This window comes from Botrytis deweyae, assembly GCF_014898535.1.
Source record: "Botrytis deweyae strain B1 chromosome Unknown BDEW_024, whole genome shotgun sequence".
In the NCBI taxonomy this organism is placed as follows: domain Eukaryota; kingdom Fungi; phylum Ascomycota; class Leotiomycetes; order Helotiales; family Sclerotiniaceae; genus Botrytis; species Botrytis deweyae.
Window position 1 is genome coordinate 413,754 of NW_024066231.1, and position 21,062 is coordinate 434,815.

Consider the following 21,062-nt stretch of genomic DNA (forward strand, 5'->3'; position numbering starts at 1 on the left):
TACATTTCACATCCCGTCTACAAGTGGATGGAATTCGATTTATCATCAAATCAAGTCTCGAAATATCGGTAGGTAGGTATTTTTAATGTCTAATTTCATGTCAAGTAATTTGATGTCTCAATTCTTCCTTTCAGCCGAAGCTTATCAATCACACCCGTGGATATATGTAGACACAACTCACAAACGTTTATGCATATAGCACCAACTTAGCTCGTTGTACAGATCTTCCTCCGTTTTTACCATCTCAAATGGCATGACGGCTCGAACGGCTCGAACGGGCAGTACAATAGAGTTTGTTAGTGTGAGCCGGAATAAGATCTGCATGGCCGGCCAATTACGAAGATTAGTGGTCTCGTAAATATACTCATCATTATATCTCCATCTTTACGTCGTATATGTACCTCTTCCTATGTATTTTCCTTGAAATCCCCACACAGTGGTTTTAGAGTTCACCACAATCTCGATCCAATCTATATGATAAAGTTTATTATACTCGAAGTGGTGGCTGACGTTTCATTTGGCCACTTGAATCCTGAGGCTTAGTTACAGTGGAATGAAGAACGTTTCAAGTCATAACTTCGTTTCTTCGTTTGTACTGGAGCCAGTCTCAATCTCCACTATGTCCATGTTTCCCACCACAAATGTCCTTGGTATTTTCATGCCTCCATGAACCCGTTTGTAGTCTAACAACGCCTATGCTCCGTAAACTATTCTCATTAAAATACGTAGGGTCCTTGCAATCCCATTTCCCCTAATCCGGATATTTTCACCAAAGGTGCTAGTTCGGGATATCTAGCAGCAAATCTTTCGTCCAAGCTCCAGTTTGACAGAGTTTTGATGTGATTCTCAAACTCTTCTGTAATAAATATATCGTCACCTTCGAACCTAAATGCTTCCAGATCCGGACGTGGCCAATTCGCATTGATGCAAAGTATATATGCATTCTGAAAATCTTCGTTGGCATAAATGTCTTGCTTTTCAATTACCCTATCTTTGAGTTTGCCCCAGAATATGGAATCTGCCCACAAGGGATGAGCTGTGATGAGCTGGGATGTTCGAGGTGAAGTCCAATCTGTCAAATTTCCGTACGTCGACGATGAGGGATAGATTTGCCATTGGCAAATGTGATACATTAGATAGAGGCAGCCTGCACGTTCGGCGAGACCTTTGACGGCAAGGTTTGTAAGAAGATTTGAAATGATTGTAGAGACCACGTGGGTCTGATTTGGGTCATCAGGGTAGATAAGCGCCTTCATACTAGGTTGAGAGGGTCCAATGATTTGAGCTTCGGGTGCTCCCTGTCTCGCGAGTTCTTTTTGTCCGTTTATGATATTCATTAGATATGTGTCAACTCCACACGTCGGCGTCGATGTGTTGAGTATGGGTAGAGCCCAAGGTTGAAGTGACTGAAATGGCGGCAAGGATGGCGGTATTGCTTGTCTGACTGGAGATGTAAGACTTTGTGGTACCAAAGACCGCGGCTGCGGGGTAGCTAGGCGGGAATCTTGAACGATATCTGATGGAATAGATCTCGGGGCCCAGTTTCCTACTATAAACTGTCATTATTTTAAACATTCAAAAGAGACTGAACCTTAAACAAAGAAACAGGACTGCGATACCATCATTGAAGTTCACAGCGGGAATCGGATCAAAATAGGAAAATCGATTAGTCTCATCCAAAGCACTGGTGGAAGCTGGCCCCGATATTGGTGCTGCCATATCCATAGGCCCGAATGACATGCTGAATGAGTGCCTGTTAGTACCAGATGGATTTCTCGGAGGTAGTGGTTGGTACCACCCTGCTCCGGAACTAACAGACCTAGTTGAGGCCATTGCTGGACGGACATCTCGTGCTGACGAGCCAGGCATGATTGCAGTTTGTCCAAGATTCAACATAGAAGATCGATCCGGACCTTATGTGGCTTTTGGTTAGCCTTAGGAAATAATTACTCATTGAAGAAGTTGACAAGTTTAAAGCATGTCAAAATCACATAGATCCAGGCGATATTTGAACAAACAACTGTTTCTCAGTGTCCTTGACATATGCTTCCGTGTCTGGAATTGCTTGATGGCGCCAACTTTGACAGCCGAGGAATTTACAGACACCTTGGCCCTTCCCTCCCAAAAAGTCCATGAATACGCGTAGAGGCTCAATTTCAAAATTTCGACTGCAAATCTGAGAAAATGCAATGTGCATACGTACTCGAGCTATCATCGTCCCTCAACTGTGCCAGACTTTCACTCAGTTGTCTTACTTCTCGCTCTAATTCCTCATTGCGCCTCCGCACCTCTTCGAGCTCTACACCAGGTTCACGACCGCAGGTAAGCTCTTCAATACGGGCCTCCAATCTCTCAATATGCTCCTACATTTCTAGTCAACAAACCAATTCAATGAGTTTTGAATGTGAAACCTGGTCAAGTATCTCAACCTGAGGTTGAAATGGACCATGAAGTAGTTTGCCGCACCTTAGTTCTCAATCTAATGTTCCGCTGCGCTTCACGATCATTGGCTCTTTTCCTTGCTAGCCTGATAGAAATTGATTAACAACTTTCAATGAAAGAATAAAGATAGTATGCTGGATCCTGCTCGAAAGCATCACATCAAGCAACTATCATGAAATTCTGTACGTACTGGGCAGGGCTCAAAGTCGATACACTGCGAGTTCCAGCCCGGGATACTACGAAAGTTAGTTTGAATCTTGAATTGAACAGATGGCTAAGACATCGGTTCTTGTAAATTTGCCTGACTCGTTCGTACCTCGTTTCTTTTCACCGGCTTTCTTGCCGGTTGCATTCATCGAATCTGAATGGTTCATTCCATCCACATCGGACCCTAATGGTTCGTTGGAGCCATGGATTGGTTGGGACATGATTGGAGACTTTGAAGATGGTTGCAAGAGTAGATTATAACACAGATCAGATATTCCCCTGGATTTCCTCGTGACCCATGGATCGTATCGTTTGGGGTACGTGCGTCGTTTTAGAATCAAATTCCGGCAACGTGAAAGCTGGCTGCAGATGTATTTTTCAACGTACGAAATCTCGATTGGAATGGTAGGAAAAAGATAGAACAATTCCTAAGAAGCTCAACTTTCACGGAATGTAGATGGTTGTAGATTTGGCTTTCGGTAGTTCGGGGATCTGAAAATCACCTACTCGGAAACGTCGTTCGAGCTTGCTTGTGAAGTTACTTTAAACTCTTCGGTCCAGCAGAGGATAATAAGACTTGAGGGGGTAGACTGCGGATATGGAAGTCGCGCCGATTCCAAGCAAGATGAATCAGTATATGAAATGATGCATATAAGATGAATTGTAAGATAGAAGATTAAAGAAAGTTTGGGCGGTCCGTAGTTACTCTACTGTAAGTACCCAAGTAGTGAGCTAGTGCCAAGATGCATGAGTTTTGGCTCCAAACTACTTTGACTAGTAGTGCAAGTAATTATGGCGTGGCGCAGACGGATTGTGAGCTTGTGAGGAAGCTTGAGGGGTTTTGAAGAAATTCGAACGAGATCGAATTTGAAAATTAAAGTATAATTAACTCAGCCTTGGAAGACGGTACTAGATACCTAGCACACATTCAGAATCCGAAAGCGAGGCTATCTACATTAGAGTATTTCCATTTGGAGGATACTCCTAGGAATCTAGGTGGACGACGGAGGTAGGTTTGAATGGTGGGTGGAAGGTGATGTGTACGGTGGTAGAGTTTTACCAATGAAATTCCGAGAATAACATCTCGTATGAGCGAGGTTAATGAACTCAATCGAACTTGACTTGGATGTATGGGGAAAAAAAGGTTCGATTATAGATTTCTAAAACTAATAGGTTAGAGGAGGGTTCATGCCGTCCCTTCTGTGCATCGTATATACACACGTACTATGTACCTCGTCCGTATATATTCTCCTTCATTGATTAGCTCGACATTCCGCACATAAATCGTGCCGGCTTATAACTTTACCGGGACTCAAGCCCTCAAATTGGATTAGATATTCCAATACTAATAATGCAGCAGTCCTAAGGTCCCCTAGTGTTGGAATAATCCAGTAACTCTTCTAGCGGTGACTATGACAGTATAGTTAAATCAAATTGTTGAAGAATTTACTACAAATGCATGGATTTCGATACCTAGCAGTCTCGTGAACAAAATATCGATGTTATTAGGTAGGTAGGTAGGATTCGGTATCTCCTGCTCACGTGTATCATAAACTGTACTCGGGTATCCGTTTCTGTAGTCAGCAAATGGCAACGATGCTAATAGCCAAGGACTGATGGATCGCAGTCTCGACAACTACAACAGCCAACTCTTGAGGCTTCCTGGGACTCTTTGAGGATCCAGATTTCAAAAGTCCTTCAGATTCAACGAATTTCACAAATGGATCAAAATTTATTAACTGAAATCAAAGATCGGCAATGCCGAATCCGTGCGTTATCACACGTGGGCGTTGGGGCCAATTCGATCTTCCGCGGCGTTACTGGGAAGTTCCCGGAATATTGATAGCAACATCTTATCGCCCTCACTAAAACCTGCAATCAAAGTGATAGAAGGAATAAGTGAATTGAGGAGGAAGTCTTTGCGTGAGATTAGCTACTTAAGTGGAGCATGAGATCCTCCCTCGTAATACCTCTTTTAGACAATTCGACTACCTTTACCCACATAAAAACAGCCCGTCTTCCGTGATATGCAGTGTAAAGAGTCAAAAGGGGTTGGATCATGGATGTCGTTAGTCCCTATGGTGTGTATAACATGGATCTGAATAGATTCTCTTGGTACCTAGCTAAGTAAATCCAGAAGGACATATCGAAATAATGTCGATAATAGGCATGGCTTTCAAGGTGTGGTGGCTTATGCAATTTCGGGATTGTCCTCCTTCACTGCCTCGACTAATTCTTCCATACCTCCAACTTCGGTTGGTCCATCCATACCATCAGGGGGTAAAGCCCAGGCTGGGAGAGGACTCACATAACTCCAAGAGCCTCCAGCATCTTCATAACGAAGACTGTGAAGCCATAGAGATAACTCCTGTTCACCAGGGTCGGTATATAATGGGGTCTGGCATACTTCACATAGCTCTCCGGACATCTTCTCGGCTTTCTTCTTATTGTATTCGTCTACCATTTCATCATGGTAGGCTACAGCATCAGCAACTTCTGACTTGCCCATCCTCGAAAGACGAGTAATGATGTCTTCATCCGTATCCTGAGTTGCGTCCGAGTCATTTGCTCCAAGCCTTGTTCCCCATACACGTTGATTGCAATATATAGGATCGTTGCCGATAGGATGGCCTAGAAACTGTAGATGAACCCTGAGCTGATGCGTACGACCAGTGACTGGAAGGCATCTAACGATCGAGTAGCCTTCCTTTGTTATTGATGGTCTCGACTGATCTAGCTCTGTCTGTTCGGAGCTGTCTTCAGTTTGTTCTGGAGGATAATATGCAAGGCGCTTGAAAACCGTGCGGGCAGCTTTACCATTTGCCCTCACACGGTTCAACCCCAATTTTGGTGATATTTGCAGAATTGGCATATCACACACAACCTCTCCGTCTGGAAACTTTCCTTTCACTCGTGCTATGTATTCTTTTCTGACAGTGCGTCCTGATATTTGTAAACTTAGTGCTTCTGCGGCCTTGGCGTGTTTTCCAATGAACATGATACCACTGGTCAGTCTATCCAATCTATTACACGGTAGTGGGTTCCAGCCATGGCCGCGCTCAGCCCTCATAATTTCAACCACGGAATTGTAATTATATCGACCAGCTGGGTGGACGGGGACGCCGGAAGGTTTGTTGATGACAATGATATCTTCATCTTCATGTACGACCGATATTGGCAGAGCTGTAACGGGAGGTTCATGTCGATGTAAAGTATGTGATATAACATCTCCATTCTTGATGATTTGTGAAGTTGACTCGACAGGTTTTCCATTCACAGCGATAGCTCCGCGCTCCATAGCATCTTTCTACGCCTGTCAGTAAGACTTCTTATTATTTCGAACCATGCCGAACGTACGTAGTATTCTAACGGCCTATCTCGAAATTCGCTTGAAAATATATCCAATATTTCTCTTCCTCTCCATCTTTGTTTGCAGTATGTATTGTAGGTGAAATGGTACGGCGCGACTCTGCGTAACCCATTATCTAAATAATATGGTCGCGGCCATGGATCGGAAGGTGTAATCACAACTGCGGGGGGTTCTTCAAACGGTTTCTTCTCTTCCACGGGAGGATACCCAACTGAAGTTTCAACGAGCGCCATAGTAGGATTCATTCTTCCAGCCCTGCGGGCCAAAAGCGCAATAATTCGAGGTGAAGGAGCCACTTGATCGGATTGAAGTTCAATGTGCGAGATAACGCAAACAACTGGTGAACGATTTATCGAAATTATGATGCGCAAGTCCAGATCAATTTAGAAAATTATGTTCTGCCCAAGGCGGTGTGTAGCGTTAATCGTCAATTTAATGATTGCAGTACCTGGGTATGTATGGTGGCTCGAGGGTGGTTGGTACTCATCAACTTAGACATCCTGTTCCTGTTGACATACATGGTGCCCCGGGACTTGAACCTTTCAAATCAAAGTTGAGAACATCCATTTCGGCGCACCATATGAACTTACATTGAGAATCCTTTGCTATTTAATACCCATTGTTTCCAATAGCATTATAGTTTGTCTTGGAGTCGTCTAGGTTACTAGAATATTCAGAAATACCTCGGCTGAAAGCAAACCTCTTAATCGTGGTTCTCCTTTTCAAACTCCGTCCCTTCCAAACCTCTCACCTCTCATGTGTTCTCTTTAACATCCTGTATCTTGAGAAAAGAAAAACGAAGTACTATTCAATATGTCACATGAAGAGCTTAAGAGAAGGAGGCGAGAGGATTATGGCTACGTTTTGGAATATAGAACACGTTGGTATGGTTTCTTCACGTCTTTACGTCTTCACGTCTTCACGTCTTAACACAGATCGCAATGAGCTGACACAAGATTTGGAGGTCTGATAATGATATGTATGACCATATGAATAATAGCATTTACAACTTCCTGTAAGTCCCATCGAGAACATTGGACATACTCTATGGCTAAGACTAGAGAAAGGTACGATTCAATCGTAAACTCATATCTTATCGAACATTGTGGTCTGCATCCACCCACCTCATCTCAATACGGCCTAGTTGTGCACTCCCATGGTGATTTCTTTGGTTCAATCGCATTTCCAGCTGTCGCTGATCTAGCTTTACGTGTCAACAAGCTTGGGAACAGCAGTGTTACTTACGAAATCGGGTTATTCGAGAGGGGAGTTGAAGAAGTCAAGTCAGTGGGTGAAATCATTCACGTGTTTGTTGAAAGAGAGACTGGCCGACCAGCAACGCGAGGTATGAACGACACAATCAAACAAGGACTCAAGAAGATCCTCCAACCACAGCCAAAACTTTAACAATCTCAACAAATGCTCTGGTCTTACGTCAATCCACTCATCCAATTAGCCTCGTAGACCAGGCTACCAAGATGTGCCAAGATAAACCGTTCTACAGATCACAACGCGAAATTCTCGATACAAGAAAAGAAGCATTTCACTACACTCCCGTCGCCAACACTTAAGTGTCCCGATGTATTGGGAATACTAAAACGGAAATTTCGCTGTTTGCATAAACTCCGAACCAATGAAAGTAGAATCTGTCGATTAGCATCAATTCGGGGAAACCTCGCATGTATGATAATATCCATATGTATATACTAGTCCGTATTGTCTCGGGATAGATACACGCGTTACTACTTCAATTTATCATCATGATATGTTGGCTGAGAGGCTGACATGTCTCAATTTATCAAAGTTACCTATTGAGAGTTTCTTGGAGCGGGACAAAACGGTAGACGAACTCACCGCACTTTCCACTTTTCCACTCTTGGTAATGAGGGGGAATTATTTGAGAGAAGATCAAAGATCAAGAATCGTGCAAAAGAGAGTTCAAGTTGGTAATAGAGAATCCGGTTAAATTGCGGAGTTCTCGGCTAACTTCCCCAGCAAGATCAACAACCCCCGCATTCTCGTCGGCACTGCTATCCCATGTTACTGATCGCTCCTTTGCCCTTCCTCCCCCGCAGAGTTCGCCCGTCGAATAGCAAGTGAGGCCATATGACAGGCGCTAATAAGCAAGCGATACTACCAAAGCAGGCATAATGACTGGATGCACAGATTTTAGATGTTGATGATCATGATACCTTCTGACCTGTCATGCATCATTCACTTCTTTGCCCCAATGAAAATATGCTAATGATTAAAAGGCGTTCTCTCTATCTAGATGGCATTCCATCAAGCTTTTCTCAAATCTGGATGTTTTTGTCTGTGATATCAAACTCTAACTTGGCTTCTCTTGTTTTGGACATTTACCACCAGATCTCGACTTTGTGGTACAATTAATACCTCACACCAGCATTAGTGTAGGTAACACAACCACAGACCCGATATCAGAAAAAGTCTTCGAGTCAGCTACAGCAGAGATACAACAATAAAGCGACTCAAGTAACGAGACTATGGCGTCAACTGTCAAGGCACAGTCGGATTATGTAGAAGATGTCGATAAGGATGATTCGACGACATCAGCTGCGGTGATAGATCCCGGTCTTCGAGCTCTTGAACCGCCAGAATGGATCGCAGCCTTGTCTCCTGAAGAACGCCTCAGTATTGAAGCCAAACTCAAAAGGAAAATCGATCTGAGATTGTTACCTATGGTCATTCTGATGTATATCATGAATTATCTAGATAGGGTGCATTAATTACTCTAATAACCATTTATGTTGGATGATTACTGAATCATGGTAGAATAATATTGCAGCAGCACGATTAGCAGGAATGGAGGAAGATTTGAATTTAGTGGGAGATCAATATCAGGTAAGCAATAAAGTGTTCATGGGTGATAAAAGCTAACATTCATAGACTTGTGTCAGTATCCTATTCGTGGGATACCTCCTAATGCAAATTCCCTCCAATTTATTCTTGAATAAAATAGGCAAACCAGCATTATATCTTCCCGGAGCAATGATGATCTGGGGTGTGATATCAGGTGCAACAGCTGGTACCCAAAATTTTGCGGGTCTTCTTGTTTGTAGATTCTTCCTCGGTTTCATAGAGGCTGCTTATTTTGTAAGTCTTGATGCATGTGGCGATTTGATACATGATAAGTCCTAACAATACACAGCCCGGCTGTCTCTACTACCTCTCATGTTGGTATACCCGCAAGGAATTAGGTTTGCGCACTGCACTCCTTTATTCCGGATCCCTCATTAGCGGAGCCTTCTCGGGTCTCATCGCTGCAGGTATCACGGGTGGTATGGATGGAGTCCATGGTCTTCTAGCCTGGAGATGGCTTTTCATTATCGAAGGTGCAATCACCGTCGTTATTGCCGCTACTGCCTACTTTATCCTACCCAATTTTCCTCGCACCACGGCTTGGTTGACAGACCGGGAACGAGAATTGGCTGTTTGGCGTTTGGAAGAGGATGTGGGCATGGACGATTGGGTGGACAGCCATCAGCAAACTTTCAGGCACGGCTTGAAACTCGCATTTACAGATATCAAAACTTATATCCTGGTGATAATCTTGTTTGGTATTGTTTCGGCTGCATCCGTTACCAATTTCTTCCCGTAAGATTCCCCATGTCCAGCACAATCCGAGAAAATCAAAGTCTAACACATCCCAGAACCGTCGTCGCAACTTTAAAATATGGCCGTATTCAATCTCTCCTTCTCACCGCACCTCCTTACGTCCTCGCTCTCTTCACCTCCATGTTCAACGCGTGGCACGCCGATAAAACGGGTGAACGCTTCCTCCACGTTGTCATTCCGCTCTGTTTCGCCTTTGTAGCATTCATCCTCGCCGCCGCAACCACAAGTATTGCACCCCGGTACCTCGCCATGATGCTGATGGTTCCCGGCTGCTACACCGGTTTCGTGGTCGCCCTCGCATGGATCTCCAACACGCTGCCCCGTCCCCCGGCTAAGAGAGCAGTGGCCCTCGCATTCATCAATGCCGTCAGCAATGCGAGTAGCATCTACTCAAGTTATATGTATCCCAGTAGTGCGGGCCCGCGATACGTCGTGGCGATGAGTGTTAATTGCGGAATGATCTTTATGGCGATGTGTGCGGCGTTGGTGTTGCGCACGATGCTGGTCAGGTTGAATAAGAAGTTGGATAGGGGAGAGGTGGTGGATGGTGCGGTTAATGAGGGCACCGTGGCGGCGGGTCAGAGGGGTTTTAGGTACAAGGTATAAGGTATAAGGTATAGGATTTAAGAATAGAAGTGCATTCATAGAATGGGATACGGCGAGAGGTAACCTTGGTCTTAACCTTGGTCTTAACCTCAACCTCAACCTTCAAACTCGAATTTCGACAAAGGATTTAGAGACAGCGATTCTCTATCAAGACAGATATGTTTCAGGATAGGATAGGATAGGATACGATAGGATAATCTCAGTGCGATTCGCACAGCAAATCTGGATATCATATCATAATGCATTCAAATAGATGAGATAGACAAATAGACATCAATTCTTCAACAAAACAAAACAAAACAGCTCATCCTTTTCCCTTTCATCTCTTGGGAATAAGTATATTTCTTTTTGCGGTGCTGATCCCCGACTCTTACACTCAAAATAAAAATAAAATTCTGTTTAACTTAACTTGACTTCCCTCACCTCGCCTCGCCTCGCCTCGCTTCATCTCGTCTTCTCTTTCTGTTCGATTGTCAAATAATCTTCATTTTCATTTTCATTTTCATTTTCATTACCAATCTATCTATTTACTTATCATCTATCATCCATAATCCATCTAACCCTTCTCATAATTCATCACGAATTACAAATTATCTAACTTCAAGACAACAAATAAATAAATGAATAAATAAATAATCCCATAATCACCTCCTCTCACCCCCCCCTCCCCATCCCCCTCCCCACCCTAACCTAAAACCCCTCCTCCCCCAAAAACTCATTCATAACCCTATACGCCTCCCCCGCCACAAAATGCACATTAACCGCATGACCACAACCCTCGAGCACACGAGTCTTAAACGCCCTACTCTTCGGAAACGACTGCTGCACCGCACTCAAGACATTTCCACCCCCCGCCATACAATTCCCCCCACAAAAAATGGCATCTTCATTTCCCGCCAGCACGAGCACCGGTCCCTCAAACTCCGGCGCCGAAGCCGGTTGCGCCGCCAACGTGAGGAGTTCTCCCGTCGTAAAGGGCTCCTTGTGTTTCTCTGTATATTCTGCGATGTCCGGATCGTAGTAGGGAGGCGCGAGGAAATTGAATTGGTTCGCGCCGAGATTCGCCCAGGTGAGATAGCCATCGGCGAGATCTTGGGCGTAGATGTTCCCGGTATCTTTGTTTGAGCCGGCGGTGTAGAAATAGCCTATTTTGCTAAAGGTGTTTGCCAGTTGCGAGATTGCGGAACCGAAGAGAGAGACGATGGAAGGGGCGCCGAATTTGTATGGTTGGTTCACGGATGCGGATTGGATGTTGAATCCTGCAATTGTCTGGGGGAGGGCAGAACCGTCAAGGGAGAATCCTTGGAGAATAAGTCCATCTGTGATATTTGGGTATGCTGAAGCGAGTTCATATGATAAGATGGAACCAAAAGAATGACCGACGTGGACAATCTTGTTTGGTTCTGAGATCTCGACGCCTGGCAAGTTGCCTGCACGTAGTAATTTCGTCACTTCTACAATTGCTGAAAGCTCGGCAGGTGCTTGAATGACTGATGTTGGGTCAGCTTTTGAGGATTCACCTATTCCAAGTCGATCAATAGCTAAAGTGCTATAGCCATACTGATCAACAGCAACATCCACGTATGAATAGTTGTAGTTGTTGAATGGCAAATCCCAATACCTATATCCAAAATCAGTAGGTACATTTGAAAGTGTAGCATTGTACTCACGATCTGTCGAATCCAATTCCGTGAGTAAGAAACTGCCATGAATCAGAGTTGCTACTTGACTCGCTTGGTACACAAACAGTCGCAGCAATATTGTATTGGTCAGTTACCGTGGTGAATCCTGATAATGTAGATGCACTGTAATTTTGCCCAGCTCTTAGGAAATCTTGCGCGAACTTTGTTACGGCAATGGCATCAGAAAGAGGTGGGATATTGAAAATGCCATTTCGAGCATTGATGGAAATTGGAATAGAGATATCATTGCAAGACTTAGCTTCAATGAAGCCCAAGCTAGCTGCGACGACAGCAACAGAGAGTTTAAGCATGATTATAATTAAAAATTAACTCAGTGAATAAACAGTCATCAAGGGAAAAGGAGAAGAAGTCTGAAACCGTTAGAGGCCGTCGGTAGTAATATAGGCACCGCATATCAAATGTGTTGTACTAATTGCGATCTGCGGGCCGAGAAATTGAACACAAGTAGTACCACCATGATGTTCACCACTCGGTGCGACTAACCAGTTTGCAGGTGAACGATCACCAAATTTTGACAGCTAACTGCCTTCACTAGAGAGACCGTTAGGCATTGGTGTGCCCTTGATGCTAGAAAAGTCTTGGGACATCGTCATGAATGATTTGGAATATAGTATAATCCTAGCTGAGATAGAATGTCACACGAGATGATAACCTGGCGGCTCTGAATGAAGATCAATAGCTTTACAAATCAATTCCCTTTTGCTCCTACTGAAGAAAGGGGTTCAAATATATTCATGCCGCTCCTCACTTATTCTTGTGTTGATCTTCAGTAGTTGACACCATCAAAACAATCGGAGTATAAAATGTTGTGCAGGGCAGGGACCTTCGCCCCATATTTCTTGGCTTTTATCATAACGACAAACAAGATTTTTCGACTTCCCGTAAGTAAACTATTTGGTAAGATTGAATGTTCTCGAAACTAAGTAAACAGAAGTAACCTTTATCGACATAGAGGTTCTCTTTAAACGTTCACAAATCCCATATCAAAACGTATCAGAGTTGGCAAAAACGTGATGTTACATGATGTCCATTGCTTAGAGTAAGTATTTGGACCTCATGTCTGAATCATCGAACCGGATCGATAAATCAAAAGCTCATCCTCAGCACCTGTGGCAACAAAGCAACACAATGGGATCCTGCCAATTAAGCGTTGGCTCCCAAGTCCCCTAAAGATACATATTATTACAATGAAGTTTGAGATCGACATTCTATACCCCACCCCTTGAGATGACGAAATCCACATGCTTTGTGGTTCTTTTCTTATTGACATGAATGCCTTGATCAGACAGTGGAACGCTTTGCTGCTTGTCTTTCTCTATGGCGAGAGATCCATCGAGATATTTGAAGACCGATAAGTCCTGATGCGACGATGAAGACTATGGCGAAGACAACAATGACACCAGGCTCACGAGCTGCCCAGTTCTGTCTCTTAACAAGTTGTTGTGTAGCTTCGCGGATTTCGATAGTTGCCATTTTGATTGGTTACTGTAAGGGAACAATTAGTCAAGAGCTCGGGATCCAATAATTGAAAGTTCAAATCAAATCTTCACTTTGAAGAGACGTTTCAAGCGAAATGTCAACACTGTCAATTTGATTCCCAAATGGATATTTGGTATCCTGGTGTATTTGGATGGAATACGTAGACTCGGTGTAGTGGCCGTCGTGCCGCAAGCGCTCCCATCAGATGGAAGGAGAAAGGTACTACTCACTGATTCAATGCTTTGTGGTTGGAATTGATGGAGTGCTGTATAAGGATTAGTAGAAACATTCAAGCTTCAGGGGTATCTGCGAGAGTTTCACTCACGTTGAAGAATGGTCTCGTAGATACTGATCAATTTTCGTGAGTAAAGAGTAACTGTTTGGTCAAATGATCTGCTTCAAGTCGTCAATTCATGGTATATCTTTGAAGGCGAAGAGCTTCTGAAGGGAGATGCTCCAGAGACCAGTATTCGTGTGTGCAGATAGACAGAGGCATTGTAAAGATGCAGAGATTATGGCAGTTCGATTGTGGAACTTAAGATTGAATGTCTAGATGATTCGCGACAACACAGTTGACGGGTCTATCTTCCACACAGGGAAAAGACGGGGGAGGAATGAGGAAATGGAGGTATCTGGACAAGAATCTAAGACATACCTGACAGATGTTGTAAAACCCTGGAGTATACGTAATACTAATCTGTTGCACGATGAAGATTATGGGATGTCTTTTCTTGAAGACAAGAGAAGATTGAGATAAGTAAGGAATTTTCGTGGTTTGTGTAATCATCGGAAGAATGATGAATTGAATTGAACGTGATAGATGAGGAAGTTGCAAACGACTTCAATTCTCCTTCTGCAGTCACTCAAGTCGCTGCTTTCAGAGCAGAAATATCAGGAACACCAAAATTTCAAGGATTGAATGATACTATAGATTCTATCTTATTATCTTCACATCTATGAGCCGATTGATATACATGTTACTTTGCAGTTTCCAAAGACCCAATTGATACTTAATTTTGATGTACACCATAGATACAACAACCATCACTCGTAGGGAGGTAGCTTTGTATATAGTTTTCGTTTTTTGTGCATAGATATCTTAGATCTGATATCTTAGATCTCCATATCATCCATCTACTGTATGAACTACCAGATCTGCCATCATATATACAATTTCTCGAATTTTCAGACATGTCGATTCGCCATCAAAAGATGCCCAGTAGATATCAAAGATCACGTTATGAATATCACGAGATCTATAAACATGTGACGATACAATCATGTGACCTCACATTCCCTCGGCACTTGAGTCCCTAGGGTTCATATTCCTTGTGATCATCACACACCACCAGGGATATTTTTGGATCTGTTATCTTGCCTTGTCATCAATCTCGATCTTATCATCAAACCCACCCTTCTTTCAATCGATGGAGAATTCCATTCTCGTACACTTGCAATTTAAATGTAGCACTGGTGTGGTGGAGTGAGTGAGTGAGTGAGTGAATGAATGAAAGAATGAATGAATGCATTCTCATCTCTTCTCTTGGCGATTTCGAAACTTCTCAACTCCATAAATTCTGTTCCAACATATCGAATGAAGTCTGAACGACGAGAAGCTCAAACATTGGGCTTGTGAGAGAAGAGAGGAACTCTGCTTCGGAATTATGGAGATGATGGTTTTGTGATTGCGGAAAGATAAGGGATTTACTTCATGTTGCGACACCTTGGTGGACTTTGGAAATTGGAAGAGAAAAAAGAAGAAGCAAAAGTGGATTCGCGATATCTCTTGGAGGCAACTTTAAGAACAAACGTTGATGGTTGATGCCAATGCCAATGTTCATGCTAATGCTAATGCTAATGCTAATGCTGTATGAAATTTCATGATGGGCTTTTGATTCATCATCATGGTTAAAGTTTCTATATTGATATTACCTCCAGTCTCAAGCCAACGGCAAAGTTCACATTCACGCGTTAACCGACATGCACCTCTCTCAACCTCGAGCTGAGTCAGCTGACAACAATATGTGAGTCCCAAAAGGTAAGGTGCCTCGATAATACCTACCTCGAGGTCCTAGTACCTGCCACATAGATGCCATGACTCTGCACTGTACATCGTTATCAGATTTCGCAAACATTTATCCACGTTGTACGATATTACCAGAAGGTTTTATACCATCGGCACGTGTCAAAGCACATTGATTCTTGTCGTTTGAAGAAAAGAAAAGGCATCACCAAATCAACGAATCAACAAATCCAAGAGGCGGGAAAGGGAAGTCGCGTATGTCTCCAGGATGATGGATCTCAAGACTCAAGAGCCCGAAATATCATGTAGCCAAGAAGTTATCACTAGGTAATCCGTATACAAGATTTACGAGCCATTTTCCTTGTATTTGAAAGCTATTCGGAATTTGGATGAAGACAATTATCTATCAGATAGGTAGGTAGCTCGAGGGTAGGTACTAGGTATGGAGGTAGAAAGATCGATCTCTCTCTCTCTCAATCGGCATCACAATCTCACTTGGACATGATTTGATACCAGCACAGTAACCCCATTCCACATCTGCATGTAAGATTTCGTACTCGTGTAGACTCTCGCAGCTCGCTCCATGATCATCATCCGTCATCAATCAATCATAATCATACCTCGGAAATGCTACAAACCCCGGACTACGAAAGCACAACATTGTCACCTACCTGCTCTACTTATCGGAATTACTAGGGATGCCAACATCACCACTTTTTTCTCCTTTGTAATCAATCATCATGGACTCTATGAGGCTATGACTTTATAACAAATCGCATCGAGTATAGTGTGACTGTACGTGAGGCGATTTGACCCAATCACAACGCAGACATCGGTGTCATGTTTAAATTACTGGAGAATCCTGAGCATCGGCACAATCGAAATAGTGGACAAAGGAATTTTCAAACGAGAGACTAGAGACCAAAGAAATCCTTAGGACTGGGTATATCACGGAATTTTGAGGGTCCGAATGCAGTGACATCTTACCAGGGTAAAAATTGCGTGCTGGGACGACGTAGAAGAGAAATTGCGTGAGCTAGGTACCTAGGGAGTGAGTAGGTAGTCTGGTAGTGAGTGAGGTGGGCAGTCTTTTCCCTACTGTATCTAGATTCTACTATCGACCAAGGTAAACTCTCTCGACGATATCAAAGGTCTCTATCGTAAAGTGATCTATCTATACTACATAGGAGACTAGGCACTGAGCTGTCTAGTAATCGACTACCGGTATCCGATTATACTCTCGATAAATAAGGAAACTAATCAATCGACTCAAATCGGAAGAAATCCTTTATCGTGCAAGCTAGATATACGATATCTTGTTAGAGATTACAATTGACCAGCAATCGATGATACCAATGAGATCAATACAAAAAACTTGGGACTTGGATCTGCCCTAAGAACAACAATGCCGACAACACCTAGATAAACTACTTGGTAGTAGTATACATGCCATCCAACTATTACTCACATAGGTACTACTAAGTTCTAACCAACTACTACTTACTACTACGACCTACTACGACCTACTACTACCATGTATGATGTATCATGTACGCAGTACCTACTTGAGAAAGTCTAATCGTCGGCTTTCCTTTTAGCTCCCTCCCTTCCCTGCCATCCGTAGTCCATTCATCTTCTGTTCTTCTTCTCTAGCTTCCATACCTAGCTAGAGCTCGTCTAGACAGGAACGGCAAGATCCTTCTCATATTTAAAAACTAATCTCAAGCCCCTCGGTCATCGATATAGATCGAAGAAATCGTATTCTTATCCATCGACTTTATCAAATACAGACAGACAGACTCGTATATACCGTACGAACTAGTCTACCTAGTACCTAGCATACCGATATCAAGACCAGACAATTCTAAGCCACGGCCCACCTCTAAAGTGCACCACTGCTCAGTGTTCAGTATTCAGTGCTCTCTCCCATCCTCACCTAAGCGGTCCCCCCTTGCAAATTGTTTATCAATAAAGGTATTCCACCCCTCTCCCCTCTTCTCCCCTTCACGGTCGTCCCACCCATCGGTTCTATCCACCACATCTGTTACACAAACCTTGTTCATCTCTTATTATATTCAAATCCCCCCCATGGCACCCTTCTACAATGCTTTCAGAATGATCCGTAAACGTCGATTCACTTTCCGTTCTATTTGAAGCACCGAAACTTCCCATTACGTGGAGCTATCGTCTGAGATATCCTAGTCACCACTCTTACCCACGCTCTAGCCCGTTAGACTCTTTCACGTCCACGATATCACTCTAGAATATAATCAAGGCCATCCGACGAATTTAGAAAGGTAACAAAGTTATTGAAGTCTCTATCCTTATTTGTTCTGGCTAACATTTTTAATTAAGACCTCTCATATCGGATATTAGCTTTATTTTATTTTTTTAAAGCCATATAAACCTTTATTCAAAGCAGCGGAGCTGTCCATCGTCTACATACCATCAATCGGCTCTGGAAGCTTAATACCATATCATCACGCACCATTTATTTAAATTTATACTTTTTGTTATCACATACCAACAATGGCTTACGATCATCCCGTTCAAAATAGCGAGGTGTACCTTCTCAATTCTGCACCTCATACTTGCCTCCCGGCTTCCGCTCCACCATCACCACCAACCCCAAGTACACCATGCGACGAACTTCCTCCTCCACTGGACGACCTGATGTCATTGACCCCCCTAGAAATAGAAGAGGGATGTCCACCCTTTAGTCAACGCTTATCAGGAGCAGTTCATGTTCTTAGTACCGAAGCTACATCACTATCATCATTAACCATGCTGTATGACACCGATCCAGTCGCAAGAGATGGATTCAATCATGCTGTGGATGCGATCAAAAGATCCATTGGCGAGAGAGGAAAGCTCGTCATTTGCGGTGTAGGAAAGAGTGGCTACATTGCCCAGAAACTCGTCGCGACAATGCGTAGTGTCGCTATCCAAGCAGTTTTTATCCACGCTACCGAAGCGGTACACGGAGATCTGGGAGCGATCACCAAATATGATACTATTCTCCTCGTATCTTTCTCGGGCAAAACCCCTGAATTACTCGAATTGCTTCCTCATCTCGATCCATCTCTCCCCATGATCATCCTGACCGGTCACACTCATCGATCCAATTGCGAAATCATTAGACGTCGACCAAAAACTATCTTACTGCCAGCACCCACTTTTGAACCAGAAACTATATCATTTGGCTGTGCTGCCCCCACCACATCTACCACGATGGCAATCGCCGTCGGGGATGCTCTCGCTCTAGTCATTGCCCGAGAAATCCACGGAAACATCTCCACCGTTTTCTCTAAATACCATCCCGGTGGCGCCATTGGCGCCGCCTTCAAACCGCCCCAAAAAGTATCCGACATTGCCATTTGTCTCGCCGACATGCCAGATCTAGGCAGTGGACCAAACACCGGAGCAGATCTTCTCATCAAAGCGTATGGCTCCGAATCCGGATGGGCGAGATGTGGCACCGATATTGTCGTGCCACCTCGCTCCATCAAACAGCTCGGAAAAGCCGATATGAATTTGGAAGCATCTTCTATCAATGGTTTGATGATCCCAAGTACTAAATGGATTACCATCCCAGCTGAAACTGAAGTCGCTGCTGCAAAGGAGATGTATATAAAGTCTGGCTCGGAAAAGAGCAGCGCATACTCTGAGAATACTATCCTGGCAATCATGGATGATCTCGAACTTGTAGGAGTTTTGCAAATCGAAGACCTGGTATAAATTGGTTTACCGTTTACAATTCAATTCTGGCGTTTTCATAGGGATGGTTGGATGGATGGATGGATGGATGGATGGATGGATGGATGGATGGATGGAGGTTCTACTGATTTTTTCGGAAGGGTTTTTGCAGAGTGAAGAAATCCTACATGTGCTTTTTTGGATTAGCGATAAGACATCCAATCCAAACTTGTATAGCGCTTCTCAAGTCGTTTGTTTGTTTGTTTGTTTGTTTGTTTGTTTGGGGTATTATAGATTTCCCTCCCCTTTCTTTGGGTTTTCATCTCTCATCACTGTAGTGATGAGGATGAGGGGTGCGTGGCTTGATTGATTGATTGATTGATTGATTGGCGGGATTTACGTGTTTATGGATTAGCAATGGACGGAGTGACGGAGGGATGCACGAATTATGACTAGGATACTAGGTAGCAGGAAAGGAAGGAAGGGAAGAAGGAAGAAAGTGTTGTATACATGGGTTTGGGGATTCCAAATCACTCATCTTTGTGTGAAAAAGGGAGGGGGAGGAGAAGGAAGGCCGGTAATTGGATAGTTACCTATCTACCTACCTACCTTGGCACAGCGCACAATGTTATACCTATCACCTCTCTGAACTACTGTCTTTTTTTTTTTCTCTTGACTGATTGATGGACTGATTGATTGAAGATTTAACTTGATGATTTGATTCGATGATTCGATACACTATATACTCATCTCTTCTCGTCTGTAAATCTATATACTAGGTACATATGCGTATATCTATATATACCCTCCCCATCCTCTCCCCATCCCCTCCCTACACCCCACCACCCCTAACATCAAAGCAATCCCCAAGACAAAGACAAAGATAAAGTTTAAGTTTAATCGATTCAATCGTACGAGATATCTTAATAGTATCGCACGTCTAGTATTTTCTTTATACATGGAATAGTTCCTATATCTTCTTTATTTCCTTTATCTTTTTCGATCTTCTTTCTCAATCTTTTCTCTCGCTTGTTTATACTACTTCTTCTGCTATTGACTACTTCTTCTGCTACTGACTGCTCCTTCTTCCCCTCAAAAAAAAAAAAAAAAAAAAATACTCCTAGTTACTAAGTAAGTAAGTAAGTAGTAAGGCTGATTTGATTTGATTGATAATAAATGAGTACATATATCTTTCTTCTTTCTTCTTTCTTCTTTCTTCTTTCTTTGCGTGTTTTTCTCGGGTTTTTCATGTGCTCTGCGCGCTTGTAAGTCGTCGTGCTCGTGCTTGTATTCGTGCTTGTAGATCCTGTTTTGGGTTTAATCCCAAGTCTGTCTTATTTTTGAACTTTCAAAGGTGAGGTATGTTTTTCTTTTTCTTTTCCTTTTTGTTTTTCTTTTCTTGCTTTTTTTCGGGGTTGGGAAAAAGTTGTGTTTGGGGTTTGGGGTTTGGGGTTTGGAGTTTGGAGATGGTATAATGTGAAGATTAGTTTCTTGGAACTGGTTTCGTAGTACTTGTGTGATGTGTGTCACTCTGGGAACGTAGTGGAATGAGTGTGTGTGTGAGAGAGGGGGAGAGGGAGAGGAAGAGGGAGGTTCTACGACTCATAATCATTCAAAACATACGTATTATATTATTGTACTATCTATCTATCAAGTCTTCCTACATAGCTGATATACAAATTCAAGATTGCTAGTATTCGGCATGATCTCTGAGCCTCATATCATGAGTACATCTTCTCCAATCTCAAAGAATCTCAAAGATGACGGCATAAATCCTCATCCCATCAACATTACAAGAACATATCTCATCTGGTAGAAACCATATAGCCATGTATTTTAATTTAAATGTCGTATATACATATATAGGTAGGTAGAGATAGCAAAAAATGATAAATTCTCG

General features: G+C 43.1%; 8 protein-coding genes across 8 annotated transcripts; 4 read left to right on the forward strand and 4 right to left on the reverse strand.

The window, feature by feature from the left end:
- Window positions 1-716: 716 nt before the first annotated feature.
- EAE98_008866 (uncharacterized protein) lies at window positions 717-2,870 on the reverse strand (the record flags this gene model as incomplete). The annotated part of the gene is made up of 6 exons (XM_038956489.1): window positions 717-1,549; window positions 1,620-1,913; window positions 2,204-2,363; window positions 2,467-2,527; window positions 2,633-2,678; window positions 2,759-2,870. 6 exons carry the CDS (start codon window positions 2,868-2,870, stop codon window positions 717-719), a joined length of 1,506 nt encoding a protein of 501 aa, XP_038807201.1.
- Window positions 2,871-3,712: 842 nt separating this feature from the next.
- EAE98_008867 (uncharacterized protein) lies at window positions 3,713-6,568 on the reverse strand. Its single transcript, XM_038956490.1, has 3 exons — window positions 6,007-6,568; window positions 3,875-5,956; window positions 3,713-3,809 (listed from the first exon to the last, which is right to left on the reverse strand). The coding sequence occupies exons 1-2, from the start codon at window positions 6,262-6,264 to the stop codon at window positions 4,841-4,843; spliced, it is 1,374 nt and encodes a 457-aa protein (XP_038807202.1). The 5' UTR covers window positions 6,265-6,568; the 3' UTR covers window positions 3,713-3,809; window positions 3,875-4,840.
- EAE98_008868 (uncharacterized protein) lies at window positions 6,569-7,426 on the forward strand (the record flags this gene model as incomplete). The annotated part of the gene is made up of 3 exons (XM_038956491.1): window positions 6,569-6,903; window positions 6,984-7,034; window positions 7,087-7,426. The coding sequence occupies exons 1-3, from the start codon at window positions 6,833-6,835 to the stop codon at window positions 7,424-7,426; spliced, it is 462 nt and encodes a 153-aa protein (XP_038807203.1). The 5' UTR covers window positions 6,569-6,832.
- A 1,097-nt stretch (window positions 7,427-8,523) lies between these two features.
- On the forward strand, window positions 8,524-10,553 carry EAE98_008869 (uncharacterized protein; the record flags this gene model as incomplete). Its single annotated transcript, XM_038956492.1, has 5 exons — window positions 8,524-8,757; window positions 8,813-8,881; window positions 8,927-9,133; window positions 9,189-9,634; window positions 9,691-10,553. The coding sequence occupies 5 exons, from the start codon at window positions 8,524-8,526 to the stop codon at window positions 10,259-10,261; spliced, it is 1,527 nt and encodes a 508-aa protein (XP_038807204.1). The 3' UTR covers window positions 10,262-10,553.
- A 398-nt stretch (window positions 10,554-10,951) lies between these two features.
- Window positions 10,952-12,254, reverse strand: EAE98_008870 (uncharacterized protein; the record flags this gene model as incomplete). Its single annotated transcript, XM_038956493.1, has 2 exons — window positions 10,952-11,882; window positions 11,932-12,254. 2 exons carry the CDS (start codon window positions 12,252-12,254, stop codon window positions 10,952-10,954), a joined length of 1,254 nt encoding a protein of 417 aa, XP_038807205.1.
- A 991-nt stretch (window positions 12,255-13,245) lies between these two features.
- On the reverse strand, window positions 13,246-13,437 carry EAE98_008871 (uncharacterized protein; the record flags this gene model as incomplete). The annotated part of the gene is made up of 1 exon (XM_038956494.1): window positions 13,246-13,437. One exon carries the CDS (start codon window positions 13,435-13,437, stop codon window positions 13,246-13,248), a length of 192 nt encoding a protein of 63 aa, XP_038807206.1.
- A 1,717-nt stretch (window positions 13,438-15,154) lies between these two features.
- On the forward strand, window positions 15,155-15,471 carry EAE98_008872 (uncharacterized protein; the record flags this gene model as incomplete). Its single annotated transcript, XM_038956495.1, has 2 exons — window positions 15,155-15,253; window positions 15,382-15,471. 2 exons carry the CDS (start codon window positions 15,155-15,157, stop codon window positions 15,469-15,471), a joined length of 189 nt encoding a protein of 62 aa, XP_038807207.1.
- A 2,524-nt stretch (window positions 15,472-17,995) lies between these two features.
- Window positions 17,996-19,204, forward strand: EAE98_008873 (uncharacterized protein; the record flags this gene model as incomplete). Its single annotated transcript, XM_038956496.1, has 1 exon — window positions 17,996-19,204. One exon carries the CDS (start codon window positions 17,996-17,998, stop codon window positions 19,202-19,204), a length of 1,209 nt encoding a protein of 402 aa, XP_038807208.1.
- Between the last annotated feature and the right edge of the window lie 1,858 nt (window positions 19,205-21,062).

Excerpts from the sequence above, each read along its gene's own strand:
- EAE98_008867 (XM_038956490.1), bottom strand. The coding sequence starts at position 6,264 with ATGAATCCTACTATGGCGCTCGTTGAAACTTCAGTTGGGTATCCTCCC. Across the intron at positions 5,957-6,006 it reads ATAGGCCGTTAGAATACTAC|AAAGATGCTATGGAGCGCGG; the intron begins GTACGTTCGGCA and ends TGACAGGCGTAG.